Consider the following 17,398-nt stretch of genomic DNA (forward strand, 5'->3'; position numbering starts at 1 on the left):
GAGCTGGCCTTATGGTTAATAAAACCTTCTTTCTAATTAACGGTGCTGAAATACTCTTAAAGAACAGAATCTTGTTATGAAAAAAAGAACTTCGTTTTTTTCAGGAGACGCCATTCCCATAAAGGAGAAAGCTGACATAGATTAGCATGTCTGATTGCAAAGAGGAAAAATATGCCACCTTTCAATCAAATCAAAACCAGAATGCAAGAATGGAAAACTACTTTCCTGAAATACCACACACACAAATCTGCGCAGCACCTCACTGTCAGCGACCATTTGCTTGTGAAGCTAATCAACTCTGGCTTTAAAAACATTACTCCAATCCCTAAAAATTCCTAATAAGCACTTAATTTTTAAAATTCAAGTTTACTATTGATAAATGTACTATAAAATAGCCAATACACAACAACTATTTTGTACATTTTCATCTTGTTTATCTAACTAAATAAAATTATGTCACAGTCTGAAGTATTTAAATACCAATCCAGTGCAGCAGGGCACATTTTCTCCAGGATCTGGAAATGGGCAGTCTGGACAGCTTTATTCTAAAGGAAGAATAAGCACCTTGGAAAAACGCTCTGTTGGACACCATTAGGCCCTAAAACACAAAGGGTAACAGGGAAAGAGGTGTTGTGTTTCCGTGTAGAAAACATCTTTCACTGAAATTTTATGTTAACGTTATCTGAAAAATCTGCAACTAAATGGCATTCTGTTTTTCAGTTTTCTTCTCATTGAGAGAACTGCATGCTAGGGCAGCTAATGCTCCCAAGACAATAGAGTGAAAGGTGGAAATCTATCTGGGTGCAGGAAGGCAAGGCTTTTGCTGCGTACTTTAAGCAGGTTTCATAAAACATGTCTTTCTAAAAAGGCCCAAATAATACTATTTGTAAGTTGTATGCAGTTTCAATTAGCCAGATTTTGCTCAGGTAATATGTGTATTAATATAGGACAGCACATTTTTAAAAAACAGTTCTTCAGCTATCAACTTTATCTATAGCACCAATGTCAGATAGGGAGAAAATGGGACACACAGCCTATGACTGTAGCAAACACAATTAACTTGCTATTCTCACGGGCTTTAAATAGCAGCAACTACACAGCTGAATGAGATCTATCAAGTGCACAAAAAGCAACCGCCTAGGTTTTTTTTCCATTTGTTTATTTTCCTTTCAAGAAAGAAAACGTCTAAAATAAAAAATTCAAAGTTGAGGCGTCGTGTGCATTTACAGGCCGTATCGCATGTGAGAGCCTAAGCCCTCCCCAAAGGTCGTTCCTCTGCACCTAAAGACACAGCGTGGGAATGAGCACGCCCCGAGAGCCCTCGCCGAGCAGCTCCCACTCCAGGGCCTGTGTCGTGGAGCCATCCGTGAGGCGGAGGCTTATGAAATCTCAGGCAGCTTGTGTAGATGCGGAAAACAGTTTACACACAGTAAAAATGTCTTTGTGTTTGTTCATTACTTTCCTTCAAAAAGCTTCAACCAGTCTTTTCATTTTTCTATTCTAATGTGTGTAAATTCTTCTAATATGAAAAAGTGCCTGTTTGTCTTTTTCCCAGATTCACCCTTCAAAGCTAAAACAAAATTAAATTGGGACATCAGATATTATAAAGGGGCCAGAAAGGACAAGGTTCAGGCTGAGAAAGGTAATTTAATTCAGTCAGGATACATTACAGTTTTCTAAAATTTGTATTACATGTGCTGTTGTGTTACTCTTTTATTTTTTCTCTTCATTACTGGCGTTGCTAGGAGTTAATGTCCACCACACTACAGATGATAACGGAGTACAGATGAAGTGCTTCATGAAAAATGCAACATTATAATGTGCACTCCGATGCCAACAAGCTGGTGTTCGTGTGGTGATTATCTGAGCCGAGCACCCTGTGCTTCTGTAACACCTTAAGCCGCTCACTGTTGCTGCTTTCATTTTACGACAACAGAAGAACCACAGCCAGGCTGAGAACTCAGATTTTTCTGTACGATGATGCCTTAGATTTGGTCACTCCTGCTTGCCATTTTTTTAAGGACATGCATGTAAAAACCAACTCGAGGGCAATTTATAGGTACTTAAATATATAAAGTATAATTAAATATATACGTATATTGATATATAGGTGTATAGACGTAAACTATTTTTCCTTTTGAAAAAGCCAAACATTTCCAATTTTAAAACATGCTTAGATTTCTGAAATGCAACAGAAATTACATCTACGTGTACCTTATATACTTCTCAGAATTCACATTGGTAATGACTGTGTAAAATTTAGAATGCTGATTAGGTCCCATGAGTTAAAAAACCAAACTATGTCGTGTGTGTGTGTGTGTGTGTGTGTGTGTGTGTGTCTCCATGCATGTTCTGATTGCTATGTAGGCATGAAACATTTTACACTATTTTAAGGCAAGAAAAAGTTCTCCTTGAATATTTTGAGATAAATAACGTCATGGTAGGTTTATTATCTGTGTTGCATCAGAGTTCACTTGAGCTAATTTAGTGAGACTCATAACTGATTTACAGAAGCAGGAAAAGGAGAAATTGAAAGTAGTGACCCAACCTAAGAGGCCACAAAGGACGAAGAACCAGAGTGTGAGTGTCCACAGGAAGAGGAACTTGAGGTACTTTCCAAAGAATGTGAAAGCAAGATCCCTAGAATTGTAGTTCTAAATCTTTACTGTGATTATGTCCGAGGTGGAGATGTACGTATAAACATGGGAAACGCACATAAACACACTCTCCCCACCACATGTACACACACTACAATCGGATCTGATCACACAGACTGTAGATCCATAGCATTGTAGCCTTCCAATTATTTTTCATATTCTATTCAGGTAGGGCATTATGCTGGTTTTGATCAAAATAAGGAATATATACACACACTGTATATAAATACACACACACAGTTAACTGCATAAAAACTGCATTTACCTACCATTCCAAAATCTATACTATACGTAAGAAATATCTGTGAAAAATATCTGGCATATTTTTTAAAAAGTCCACTACCGTTTGACTACTTTTTTTGAACAAAGGTTTCACTTTCACGTAGATATTTTCCACTCAGCACAAGTTTGAGAAGTCGATCTAAAACAGGACGGGCGCACACGTATTCCTGTCGTTCCATGATTTCAGAGTGAGTGACAGAAGTACGTACCACAGCGTTCAGGTAAAGTCACCAGGAACAACATGATCCTCCCTTAACCTCGTGCCTTGCCTTAAATTAAGAAACTGTAAATATTTAAGAGCAGTTAAAATGCTCTACTTTATGAAGTAAACATCTAAAGCTATTTTTGTGGGAACTCTTCACTGCTGTCATAATCGTTTTAATTAAATTCTCATTTTTCAGGTGGTCCCTTTAATTGTTTTTTCCTACTTCTTAATGTGTTTTTCTAAAGCCATTTCTTTGCTGCAGCTGTGTGCGATTGGTTTTAATGGTAGCTGCTTCCTTCTTTAGCCTTCTGTGAATTACAATTTTAAATGGTTACACATTTTTTGTTTTACTGCCTTTAGCACAGTTCCATAAAGACGTTTAAGGCTGTTGGTGAACATTTTCATTTCCCATCTGAAAAACCAAGAGCCAATTTGAATATTCCATATTGGCCTTTTATGACCTGCTTTATCTTTTAATATGTAAATGAAAGCATAATTTTACAAAGACTGGTAGATTTCCATGAAATTATAATTTTTATTTTGTTCTTTTAAAATATGAATTCAATAAACAAGATAGTATGTGATTGTTATCTTATTGTTCATGAATAAAACACCTCTATTCGGCAACAGCCTTTTCCAGTGAAACATCAGTATTTTGGGATCACAAGAATAATTTATCACATAAAAAAATTTCGTGTGTGTATCTTAATTATCAATGACTACAAAACTGTTTTACTAGTAAGGCTATCTAGGTGCTTCTCAAATTACAAATGAGAAATTAGAAATACTCGATACTCAGCCTCACTCACCGTAATGAAAAGGAAACTTACAGCACAACACGTTATTCTACAATCACTTGGAGAAGTTTACTCACTGCCAGGGTTATCTCCAATCCCACTGCTTTTTCCGTTCCAGTACCACAGCAGCAGGGTTGCGTCACGTGACCCTGAGAGAATGTAGCAATTTCCCCCAATGTAGGACTCGGAGCGAGTGAGGCAAGTGACGACATCCCAGTGACCAAACACCACTTGGATCAACTTTCCTGAAATACAAAACAGTTTTCTTTTAAGACTGCGATTAAAAACAACAAAACTCTAGTGAAAAGATAACTTGGGAGACTATGATGCTGTATTAACTGTGATTCTGATTAATTCAGGTGTCATAATGTTTGACCTGACCCAACACTAAACCTTTTCCATAAAAATTAACATTTTTGAAAGGCATATGTTAAAACTATTTCAAATACAGTATTTGAGGACTTCTAAGTGGCTACTATAAACTATAAAAGAACCCTGATTACTGGTTAAGCAGGCCCAAGAAAACCCTTATTGGAACTTTTTAATACTTTCTTGAGTTACCTTGTGTGATTCAAAATAAAACATAGCTGCCTTTTGGTAAGAGCAACCTTTAATCCAAATTTCATTAATACAGACTCTCTTAGCGAAGATTTCATGCATTTCTCCTTTTTTAAAATCACTTTGGAGAGAATTTCTGCTTTTTCAAACCAGGATGACGTGGACCAACGTCTGATGAAAAGACTTATTTACTGTCATTTCAATTTGAACCAAGTCATTCTTTGGTCGTTTTAATCATCTGAATCATAAAAATTCCTTTGGTGTGATGACAAAATCAAGATTACGGGGCTTTAATGATAGCGACCAGGCACATGGCGAGGAGACCGGTCATCCTCCTGTGTGCTCCAGGCCTCCGGCACGGGGAGAGTTGTCTCACACGGGTGTCAGAAGAAAAGCCCACTGACTGCGGCTCTCACTCACGGATTTACCTAAACAATTCAGTGTCTACAGCAGCCCCTCTGTGCTAGAGTTATTCTAGCTAACATTTCCTAACATCTACACAATCTACAGATGAATGTCGTGGGATGTTTACCCTTACTATTCAGCATAAATGTTTCTTAAACAAGTGTTTCAGTGGAGCCTTAAGACTCATTCCTATGTTCAACAAAAACACTACTAGGTTGAAAAAAGCAATAATATGCTTAGAAAGCTGTGAATGCTGCCTGGAACACAGACAAACCATTCAAAAGCTGAAGGTCTTATTTAAGTATTGGCATCTAAGTGTTTTTCACTTTTCAAGTTAGTAAATATAACTAAGAAGGTATTTACATTAAATTTTAAAAATGCTTCATTCTAATAAGCCCCAAGGTTTATGATAAAAGCTGCAAATTTAGAAATACAATGCTGAAGCACCCTTGAACGGAACCAGGTAGGTAGTCGAAATACATGGTCTTACTCATGAGGGGCAGTCGTGCACAAGGCTTACTACCAGTAACTTTAAAATCAGACTTAGTCACATCTCAGAAGGCAAAATTATTAAATTAGCTCCTTTTCTCCTGGGACTAAAGGAGAAACAAAGACTTCAGTTTTAAATGCTAAATGTTCAGAGCCATGGCTTCAGAATTTCTCCACCCTTTCAAACTGATGCCTGTACATTTCACCTACAAAATTAGGTTATATCAATAGAGAATATTTGAAGAAGAATTCAAGATTTTCTAGAATACGTAAGTTCAAAAAGTAAATTAAATGTGAAAAATACAGTAACTTCCACCATTTCCAGGCAAAGAGGGGTAGAGAGAAATGGCTGTAGTTAGGCTGGAAGTAGGCTTCGTGTGAGATGAGACGGAAGTCAGCTGAACGTACGCGACAATAATTAGAAACCCGAAAGCTGCAGCAGTGCCTGCTGCCTGCTGAAAGGCGCGGAGTGCCACGCTGCGGCTGTGCTTTAATCAGAGAGCTCGCACGGTGACTTCTGCAGTAGCCTGCGCCTAAATGCTCAGAGGGTGCAACCGCCGCAGTGAACTTTTCAGGGTTTTTTCAGGAACAAGCTCGATTCCGCTTTGAAACCCAGGACCCGAGGGCTGCTGGGAAGGAGGAACGAACGGAGTCTGAGGCAGGTGGCCCGGAGGAAAGCCAGGTGCTCCGGGCGCACCGGGGCTGCGATGCCCAGCCGCTCACAGCGACTTATTTCACTCCCAGCTCCTGCGCAGGAGAAGTGGAACGTTTTTAGCTGGGAAAGGCGGGCCGGGCAGGGCAGATGTGGAATTTCCCAAGATTCTCATGGTCTCGTTAGTTGAGTCACTGCTCTGTTGCTCCAAAATCAGCATGAGGAAGATGTATACTCACTCACGATAGTTTTTCACTTAAATTTTGTTTTAATTTTTGACCAAAAAGTTATCAAAATTATTTTTCATTCAACAGATGTTTACTGAGCACCTACTAAGTGCCAAGTGTCATGTTCTTTCACACAGATACAGTGGCAAAGAGACACAGCCCCTGCCGTTCAGGAGAGGAAGACATGGGACAAATGGAGCTGACAGACATTTGCTGATCGCGTTAAGTGCACACAAAGAAAGGCCCAGGCAGGACCGGTGGAATAACAAGGCCGAGCAACTCTAGCCTGGGTGCTGGGACATGTAAGGGAAGGACGGACATCTGCGTGGCTACTGGGAAGGAGTCTCATCCTGCAGTACAATTACACGTTCGGCGCAACCCTGGCCAACACTGTTTTTTAGGGTTTACTTTTCCCTGTTCTGTAGCCTTTCCCAGCCATCTTTGCTATTGCTGTGGGGTTGAGGTTCGCTCCTCCTGAATAAATCACGGCCTATAAATACCTGCTGCTCTTTTTGGTAAATTATTTTCTGATAATCTCATAAGTGTTCCTCAACCTTTATTTTTTGTTTCCTTTAATACCAGTCTACCTCTCCACACACTAATATCAAATATTACCACAAGCACTAGAATATCCCTTTTTTGACAGAACAAATTTTCTAGTTAATGTTTTATTTGACAGCTGTGCTACAAATAAAAAAATTCCAGCTCAGGACTCTGCACCACTGAATCTAAAATGTGGCCTGAAAATAATTCCAACTGCCGAGGGAAGGTTTTATTGTTGCCTCTGCTGTTCTGGTTGTGCCCCGAAAACATGATTTATGTTTAAAGAATTTCCTGTTACAACCCACATTTCTCCTCCCTCCCCCCCAATCTAATAAGAGAAGGAATTTTTTTGGCTTGTGTGCTAAAATATAATTGAATTCAACACTTGTGATAGCTTTGCCATTATATATTACTGATCATACAATTTTCCCTCTACTTTTCTAAACTTAGGAAAAAATATTAAAAATTCCTATTGTTGTAAAAACACAAATACATATTTATTCTAACAAGTTATTTTAAATAAACCCAGCATCCAAGTTTGTATACAAGACATTAAGAAAGATACTAGGACTAACGTGTTTTTTTATTTACAAGTTTCTTGGAAAAGTATAAATATTTTCATTCTACAAGTTAAGCTGGTTTCATGGAAATGAATTTTAAAATAAGGGTCTTCCTTATGAAAATGTTTTACACACACCAAGTCAGATGTTTACAAACACTATCAGAAGGTACGGGGAAGGAGGGGAAGAAACGATACCCAGTGGAAAGCCTACTGACACGGCAGCGCCCGCTCCGGCAGCTCATCTGCTAAGGTAACGGCGGGCCTACTAGGAACTTAGCGTTACAGACTGTGGTGTTCTCTAAGTTAACGAACGGCTGAATGGTGACACCTGTGTGAGACAACGTGGCGCTGTGTCTGGCAAAGAAGCTGCATTTGAAGTCAGAACAGCAAGGTGACAGGCCCAGTTCTAGCCACATTAGCTATGCAAATTTCAACGTTTCCTTAACTTCTCTACACCTCAGTGTATCCTCTGGAAAATGGAGATAAGGATTCCTGGGTCTCTCACAAGATGCGAGGCTGAAGCAATTATCATGTGTATGAAAGAATTCTGTAAATTCTAAAAGACACCGTGAATATAGGTATCACTCTGGTTATTAGTATTATACAAAAGTAAGGCAAGCTTTATTTTATAAACATTAATATCCAACACCCTTTAAGAATAGACAATTTTTAAAAACTCAAAGGTCAAAATCAAAGACGGACATAATTTATGATTCCCCTTATGTGACCTTCTGGAAAAGGCAAACCTGGCGATGTGGAGTAGACAGCGGTTGCCAGGAGGCTGAGGGCGTGGGAGGGGCGGTTCCGGGAGGTTCCGGAGGGGCAGGGGGAGATGGGGACGGAGCTGCTCTGCACTTGACTGTGAGATGGTTAATTAACTCTGCCCTGTCAAAACCGGTAACTCTAAACCGAGAGGAATGAATTTTACTGTGAAAATTTAAAAATAAATATGAACAAATTACATGCACTCTAACAGAATATTTATGAAAATCTTGGGAGAGGATGTAACAGATTAACCTGAAAGCTTGTGCAAAAAGAGAACACAGTATGAGGTCAAATCATGTTAACACTGTCATTACCAAATCAGAAAAAGTTCATTATAGCGATACATGTACTTTAGGAAAATTTATTAATCTCCACTGCATTTTTAGAGACTGCTAAGAGTATTTTAGGTTCAACAGTAATCCCTCTCACAGACTTAAACAGCTAGTAAAAGCTCAATTGAATGATGATTGTTTTTTCTAAGACCTACAGAATAAAAATGCAAATGATAACAAGAATAGATCGCACATTCCATAAAGCCTAAAACAAACACGAAATCATGCCTAAAAACAACTTCTAGGATTTATTCTATGTTTTCCTATTCTTGGCCATGTTATAATATGAACAAAAAATACACTTAAGACAAACTTCTTGAAAAATGAACAATTAATTATTTGACATGCTATACATACTAAGACAGGAGTATGGATTCAAACACTTTATAAAGAGTATTCCAAAGACTGAATGATTATTTACTATGAAGTGTTTAACTAACTAGAAATCTCCATTAAATAGAATTTCCTATCCCCATAATAGTCCTGTTTCAGTGGATATATCTGCTTTCAGGGGCTAGGGTGTAGCTCAGTGATACAGCATGTGCTTATTAGCATGCAGGCCCTGGGTTCAATCCCCAGCACCAAAACCAATGCAAAACAAACAACACTTATGTCCAGAGAATATACTGATTAGTATTAATGAGTGACTAATTGTAATTATTTCAGACATTTAACTGCATATTTGCTAAGTTTATTTTATGTTCTAACAGTTTCTAAAATATTTTTAAAGGACTCCATTAAGTTTCTCAATATTTTTCAGTTTCCTATGTGGCAAAATACATAAACATTTCTGGGATTGTAGCTCCTGTAATGATAGAGATTGTCCCTTAGGGAGATGCATGCAAATACATATATAGACCTAACTTTTATATTTTAACAAGAGCTCCTGTCATGCATAAAATCAATAGTCAGCTACTTTTCTTCCTGATGGTGTAGGTTTCAGCAAAATTGTACAGAGAACTAGGTGGAAGCAAGATATCTATTCCAAAGAGATACTTAATGAGTTTTTCCAGTAAGAAAGAAAACTCTTTAATACAAAAGTGGAGAACACACTTGTCTGTATGTGTACTCACATTAAGATCATGCGTATACAGATGTGCGTAGTATTACATAGCAGGCTCTGCCTTCAAAGTGAATCACTCTTTAAGCATGTGCTTGGGAGACAAACGTACTATGAAAAGCTACCTCTTCAAAACACACTGAAGCTAACAGTGGATTATTTAGTATATTATTTCTTTTTTTTTTTTTGGTTTTTCTCTGGTACCAGGAACCGAACTCATGACCTTGCGCTTGCCAGGCAGGCGCTTTTGCCGCTGAGCTAAATCCCCAGCCCCTAGTATATTATTTCTTGAAATGAGAACACGGTGTCCTTTTAACCTTATTTTATAAATTAGAGGATTGTGTAGTTTGGGAAGGAAGAAGATGAGACGCCACTCTGTGTCTCGCACTGCTACTGATCAGAAACGAGTTCAGTGATGCGGGCAGTAAGAATTACCTGTGTCCGTAGAGTAGACGCGGAAACTCTTATCCCAGAAGCCACAGATGAGAATGTAGCGGTTGTCGGAGGTGATGACGAAGCACTGGGAATGGACTCGAATACTTTGGTCTAAAAGGTCAGTGATTTGCCTCCTGTGCATTCCTGTGTTGCTGGCTGTGAGAAGAAGAACATATTTTTATGGAATACATTAGAAACCGTACTGCGTCACACTAGGAGTCAGCGGTGAGGGATGAGAGGAGCTGTGGTCCAAAGTAAGGATACCTGACCTTGAACTTTCAGTACACTAACAATTAAAGCCAAACAGGAAAACATATGCAATTTCTGGGAGCCTGTGGGTGGCTAAATCCAACATCTCAGTAAAAGGAGTTTTGCTCAGAGGGAAGAATAATAACATACTACACTTTAAAAATAGTACACACTGTCGGAACACGCTTTCTGGCTCTTGGGCAGGACCAAACTAGATTACAACCTCCAGACGGAACCCCAGTTAGGTTTGTGTTCCTGACAATCTCATTACATCTACTGTCATGAGAATGGATTCATGTTGTGACAGTCTATTACCTTTAACATTTTGTCACAAGGAAGAGATATTAGGATTTAAATGTCATATATCTGAAATATTGTAGCGTCTTGTGCTCCTTTGGCTTTAACAGGTCTTTAATTTGACTGTTTCCCATTTACAGCTGTACTTGCATGTAAGGAAAGGCTGAATGACTGTTTATTAAAGATTCTTATAATTAAAAAAAAAATCAAAGCATAGCACACTGACGCTTTCTTACTTCTCATCTCAGTAACGAAACAGGACAGCCGGGCAGCGTGTTCTGAGTGCCACGGCGCACCTGAGAGAGGTTCTGTCACAGGCAGGTGCGCAGACTTAGGGCCAAAACAAGCAGCCGGGGAGGGTGCTGACCCTTTAGAAGTACTGTACACCATCAAGTGGGCCACTGTCAACAAAGATGGCGGTCCACTGAGACCTTGCCTTCCGGGCATCACGAGGCCGATCAAGTAGAATGCTTTGTTTCTAGCGGCCTTATTCACCTTCACCTTTCCAGTGCAATAATGGTTCTCACCCTGCCAAAGAAACTTGGTTGTACCAGAAACCAGAACAGACAAAATAAATATCCACATCAAATTATGAAGGAGTTTTTTAACATAGTTTTTTTTTTTGAGAGGAAAGCTGTATCTTGCTGATACAAACTTTAGAAGATATCGATTTGTTATATGTAATAACTAAGTTAATAGGAGTGGTTTAATCGAAGTCTCAGAAATGGAAATGAGAACAAAACCAGTGTGCCACAGTATTTCTGAGGCCGTCCTGGGAACCCCTAGGGACACCGGGAACTGAACGCTCCGCTCCTCGTGGCACACACAGCACAGCAGACACGTGCACACCTGCAGTTGTGCAGAACGCTGCTGGTGTCTGTTGACGCACTTTGACTAAGGTTGCTGTGGCGGATAACTGCTAACGCGGGCTTCCCAAGCTCGGGGGGCTGATGGGCTGGAAAGGCAGGGCAGCGGTAAAGGGGCAGGATGCTAGCTGAGGGGTTCCCCTCCGTTCCACACGAAGGGGAGCTGTTGGGGGTCAGTGGAGGGACAGTGGGGGAGAGGGAAACCACACCCCCGCGCTGAGGCTGTGCCATACTGTCAGTTTTTAACTCCAGGAAACCTAGGGATTAAGAACAATGTCCGTAACACTTTCTACACTGGCTTCTACAGTGATTTCATTCCACACAAGATCTTTGAAAACATTCATTGTTGTCAGCATTTGTGTCAAACTCGCTTCTGTGATATAAACTTGCACTGGTGCTTTTCGGATGTGGCCTCTTATGAGGACCTCCTCACACCTTTGGGCACATAACACGACTCCAAACTGAGGGCCCACAGGGCACCCATGGGTAAAGCCTGATGCCCTTCAGCATTCAGATGGATTACTTCCAACGCAAGTCTACTTGTAATTGCACACTGCAAAGCTCATCCATCCATCCATCCACCCATCCATCCATCCACCCACCCACCCATCCATCCATCCATCCATCCACCCATCCATCCATCCATCCATCCATCCACCTACCTATCCATCTATCCATCTATCCATCTACCCATCCATGCATCCATTCATGCATTCATCCATCCCTCCACCTACCTACCTACCCATCTATCCATCCATCCACCCATCCATGCATCCATCCATCCATCTGTCGATCTCTCAACAGCCTTTACATATCTCATTGTTTTCATAGTAAACTTCTTGAGATGAAGCATTATAAGTATTTTTAGTCAATGATAAATTGGTATATTTATCTAGATAAGCAATCTTCAGACTGAGGCATGTATATTCTTTGGTACATAAGACCTCCCAAAGGATACTCACGCATAGATGGTTTTAAGGGAATTCATTTTTAGTCCCTCAACTTTCAAACTTGCTTGCCTGAGAATGTGCCTGCGAGTCTTTGCTTCCGCTTTTACGTGGCTTTCTAACACTCGACAAAATAATGCCACAATTCCTTCCTGCCGAGAACCTTCTTTTATAACCAGGGTATAAAAAAATCTCTTGGGAGCCAAACACAGGGGCAATTCAAAATGCTGATGTGACACAGAAAAGTGAATGCTAAGATAGCATATCCTCCTGCAGGTGAGGTGAGTTTCAATAAATTGGAATGAGGGTCTAATCACACTGTCAATTACAAGTAAGTTTAATGACAGATTGCTAAGATGAAAGATAACAATATTAAACCACAAGAACTTCAATAATCGACTGCTATCTAACTTTGCCACATTACTCAGAAGAAGTTCAAAGATTGGTACGATGCGATTGAACTCTCTCCTTTCCTATCTACTTTCTCATGTGAATAACATTCCCAGTGTCCATCTATCTGTTTATGAAGTTTCAGCCTCGCTGTGTTGCCCACACTGATCTTGAACTCCTATACTCAAGCAATCCTGCTGCTTTGGACTCCCAAGCGCGGGGACTGAAAGCACATGCCACCTGCCCACCTGAAGTTTCCACCCATAAAAATAAAAAACAGGAAGGACCTATTGACAAGTATGCCATACCTCACAATCATTAATGTTCATCCATGGATACATGAGCTAACTGGAGGAAAAAGCCCTACCTGTCTTATTAAAGATGTATTTACAATTAATGTTTTAATATTGAATACATGTTTATTAAAATGAATTATAATGTTCTGTAGTTATATGTAAATATTTATAGCGGTAACAATCATTTAATGCAAGTCTTTTAGAAACCTGAGCCCATGCTCAGAGGAACTTGAAAATTTTAATTCACACATATATATATTTAATTTTCTGTGCATCTTTTTATTGCTAAAAGGTATAATGAAGCAATTCATTTAAAAGTTAAAGAAAAAATCCAGTGGAAGAAGAGGTGAGGATGGAACTTAGTGGTACAGACGTGTCTGGCCTGAACCAGGCTTTGGGCTCTATCCCCACTGGCGCCCCCTAAAAAGTAGGGGAAGTAGAACCAAAATATAAAGTCAAGATGGAAAAGGAATGAGGTGACATTTTCAACTGTTAAGGGTTTTTACAAGCATTGTTTTAAAAAGTAGAAAATGTGAAGTATAAATTCACTCTGACTTTTTTTAACCTATGCCAGAAATTATAACCTTTGCAACTATGTATACTTGTGATGAAAACTTTTAAATGTTAACTTTAAAATTTATGAGAAGACACGTAGTCTTAAACAATTAGGGGAGGGAAGAGAGGACCACCGTGGTGACCCGTGATCTAGAGTCTGAATGATAAGCAACAGCCCACAGGCTGAATCTGGCTCGGGCCTGGTTTGTATATAACTTTATTATTTTGGTTTTTCTGAAAAAAAGGGTCTCGCTATACAGTTCAGGCTGACCTTGAACACACAATGTAGCCCAGGCTGGCCTTGAACATGCAGCGATCCTCCTGCCTCAGCCTCCTCAGTGCTGGGATTACACGTGTGCGCCACCACCCCAGCTGTATACAGCTTTATGGGAAACAACTATGTCCATTGGTTCACATATTGCCTATGCTGGCTCCCGTGTTAGACTGGCACGGTTAAGTAGTTGCATCTGAGATATTATGGCCCACAAAGCCTAAAACACTGTACTTACCATCTGCCCTTTTACTGAAATGTGTGCCTGGACTTGTTTTAAAGAGTTATAAAAGTTGTTGAGCTAATTTTTTCATGGATGTTTGCAGTACATGTTTACACTCCTCGTGCGGCGCTGGTATGTGCACATAACACATCTTCATTCCTATTTCACCCCTTGCCTTCTCTCTCCCCCTCCTTCCATCACTGGGCCCCCTTTCCTTTTTGGGGGGCAACAGGAATCAAACTCAGGACCTTGCGCTTGCCAGGCAGGCACTTTTGCCACTGAGCTGCATCCCCGGCCTGGTCCCCTTCCCTTTTGCAAAAGATCTATCTCCTTGTTTCCTATTATCAATTTTTTATTTTGCCCTTAAGTTTATTTATACCTTGGATTTCTCTTTTGGATTTCAAATACCATGTGGTATTTGGGCTTTTGTGTCTGATTTATCTTATTTATCTTATTTAACATGGTCAAGGTGCATCCATTTTCCTGCAAATGATTCAAGTTTATCTTTCCTTACAGCAGAGTGGTACTCTGGTATATAAATACCATATTTTCTCTATCCATTCATCTGTTAATGGATATATAGGTTACTTCCAAAACTTAGCTATTATGAATCATATTGCTTCTGCCTAGCAAAAAGAAACAACCTACCCCCAGAATGAGACAAATTTTTTGCCAGCTACTCCTCAGACAGAGGACTAGTATTTAGACTACATAAAGAACTTAAAAAAACATTAGGACCCTCCCCTTGAAAGACTGGATCAAAAAACTGTCAAGCAAAATGAAGAGACTTTATGGAAGAAGCACAAATGACCAAAAAATACATGAAAAAATGTTCAGCATCACTGGTCGTTTCAGCAATGCAAATTAAAACCGCACTGAGATCCCATCTCACCCCAGAAAGAGTGGGCATCATCAAGAAATCAACCAATAACAAATGCTGGCGGGGCTGTGGGGGAAAAGGAACCCTTCTCCACTGCTGGTGGGGCTATAAACTAGTACTACCACTATGGAAACATGACACATTGTCAAGGGTTAAGCAAATGTTGGGCTGTAGTTCAGAAATAATGCTTTACATGACTTAGCAACTGACTTTATTATTTTCCTTATTTTTTAAAACTACACAGTGAGCACTTCATTTTTTAAAAAAGTATGTGGCAAATTGAACCTACTCAAAAAATTTAACTTTTTAAAAAAAAGTATGTGGCAAATTGTGTATACTCAAAGACTTAGGAACATAGCTGTACTTATCCTTTACATAGATAATTACTTCTTAGATTTCTGTATCTCTCTGGGGAAGTGATATACGAACTGCTTTTGAGCTTAAAGTTACTTTTGTTCCCCTTGTTAGTCCATCTATGTAGGGCAGCCATTTAGCTCTACCGAGACAAAGACTTTAAAGATAAATGGTTAATATACACACAGGAAATGTGTTAGATTTTAAAATAATAAAACCTTTTTGATCTTTCCTTAAAAATAGTAAAATTCTAACACATGTCCTAGTGCCAAAGAAAAGTGACAAAACTACAAGCCAAACATACATGCTGGTAGCCTACACCCACAGTAAGGCAATTCAGTTTTTTACACTAAAAGTTATTCAATAGCATCTACAATATCAAGGCTTAACATTCTTGGTGGTGCCGTATTTGAAATCCCCAGCTAACCTACTCAAAGCATAGCAGCAGTTAAATATTCTAAGTCATCTGCTGCAGATGCTCCTCTCCTCCCAATGGCTCTTTCTGGTCTTCTATTTTTTTTTTTTCTCCCCTGAACAAATTTAACCTCCAATGGCAATTTATTGGGCTGTAGAACCCTCGGAAAATGAATACAAATATCTTAACACTACGATTGGCTGGGCAATATATTTCAACTTAGAAACTGCTCTGCAATTGCACATTAATCCCCTCAGACTGAACGGAGGGTCCAGGAAGAAAGGATTGATCTCCTTTAATGATGAAACCCTGGCACTACAGTTTTATTTTTCACAACACAGTGTTGCTAAGAACCCCACTGTTATTATGAAAATTTCCCTAGCAAAGGAGCGCCATCACATTACCGGTGCACCCATTCATCATAACGTGCCTCGCTCCTGCTCATCAACAAGTCTGAGTGATGAAAAGATCCAATATTATCCTGACAGTACTTCATGCGCATTCTCAATCACACATTATTACAGCATCCATATTAATTTTCAGTGACACGCGTCCTAGGCCTGTTCAAATTAGGCAAACCAACGAGGGGGAGTTGATGAAATACCAGCATAGCCACAGCTCATTGCATTCCAATTTGCATGCAAATGGTTTATCAGGAAAATTCCATTCCCAGCAACCAGCAAGTGAAAAACAACTGTAATCTACACTTCAGGGCCACCATACAGAGCTTAATGAATCGCAAAGAGAGAAGGAAGTGACAGACCTATGAGAGGATCGATTTCCACTGGCAGCTGGTATGGCTGGTCTTGTACAGCACCTTGATGAGCTGGAATTCACAAAAGATAAAAAAAGAAGCATTATTTTTCATATACTTAACTACATAAAAATGCGTAAGGTAACCTTAGGTAGAATTGTTTCCAATCTGCAAATCTCTCGTGCAGTTTTGTGACATTTAAAGAACAAAAATCCAGGTGCTTTTATGGCTGGCTTATTAAACATTTATTTTAGATTAGTGCTGATCTGAACATGTGCCATTGGCGGTGGCTCCAGTCCTGGGCCATAAGCTATAGCAGATGCTTGACTGGCAGCCTCCGATGCCGCAACAAAACAAAATTAAGTGGTAAAGCGTGCTGAAAACAAAATGTGACAACCATCTGCTGACTGTAGCAAATACTATTTTTTCGTTACTTCTTAAAAAGGCAGTTTTGAATGCTGCAGCACAAAGGATCCACAAAAACGTCAATTTATGATGGAGAAAGGGAAACCTCAAAGTCAGAGAACATTTAATGTTTCATCCATCACTTAAAATCAATCAATTGGAAGTTTGAATAAAAATAAAGAAAGCTATCCGCAGATAAATGTTTTAGTTAAATGCATCTGGCTGAAATATTTTCTTAAAGATTGGATTGAGGGTTTTAAAAAAAGTTTTATTAATATTTAATATTTCCATGGTTTCCATTTAAAAATGCTCTGAGAGGCAAATGAGTTAGAAAAATCAATCCATACTAAGAATAGTTTGCTCCATTCTCAAAATGGCTTTAAAGATTCAGGCATACTTGTTTTATAGCTGAAAGGAGGTTCTGCAGGCTGTTTCCTGGGAAAGGTGGGATCTCAGAGGAACTTCGCCGGCTAGCTATGCAACATCTAGCAGCGAATCCTAAAGCCTAAAAGGAAGGGTTTGGAATG

The 17,398-nt window shown here is 39.4% G+C and overlaps 1 protein-coding gene and 1 long non-coding RNA gene across 2 annotated transcripts in view; one reads left to right on the top strand and one right to left on the bottom strand.

Moving 5' to 3' along the window:
- Window positions 1-17,398, bottom strand: part of Lrba (LPS-responsive vesicle trafficking, beach and anchor containing) — a gene marked incomplete at its 5' end in the record, with an annotated part of 597,162 nt that overhangs the window by 22,627 nt on the left and 557,137 nt on the right. Inside the window, 3 exon segments of the mRNA XM_013522882.1 lie at window positions 4,019-4,186; window positions 9,970-10,125; window positions 16,476-16,538. Coding sequence (XP_013378336.1) covers window positions 4,019-4,186; window positions 9,970-10,125; window positions 16,476-16,538 — 387 coding nt within the window.
- On the top strand, window positions 2,132-6,771 carry LOC106150316. Its single transcript, XR_001237049.1, has 2 exons — window positions 2,132-3,160; window positions 6,410-6,771. It is a non-coding gene; the product is annotated as an uncharacterized LOC106150316 (long non-coding RNA).

Source organism: Chinchilla lanigera, unplaced genomic scaffold (genome assembly GCF_000276665.1).
Source record: "Chinchilla lanigera isolate Chin_1 unplaced genomic scaffold, ChiLan1.0 scaffold00070, whole genome shotgun sequence".
NCBI classification, from domain to species: Eukaryota; Metazoa; Chordata; class Mammalia; order Rodentia; family Chinchillidae; genus Chinchilla; species Chinchilla lanigera.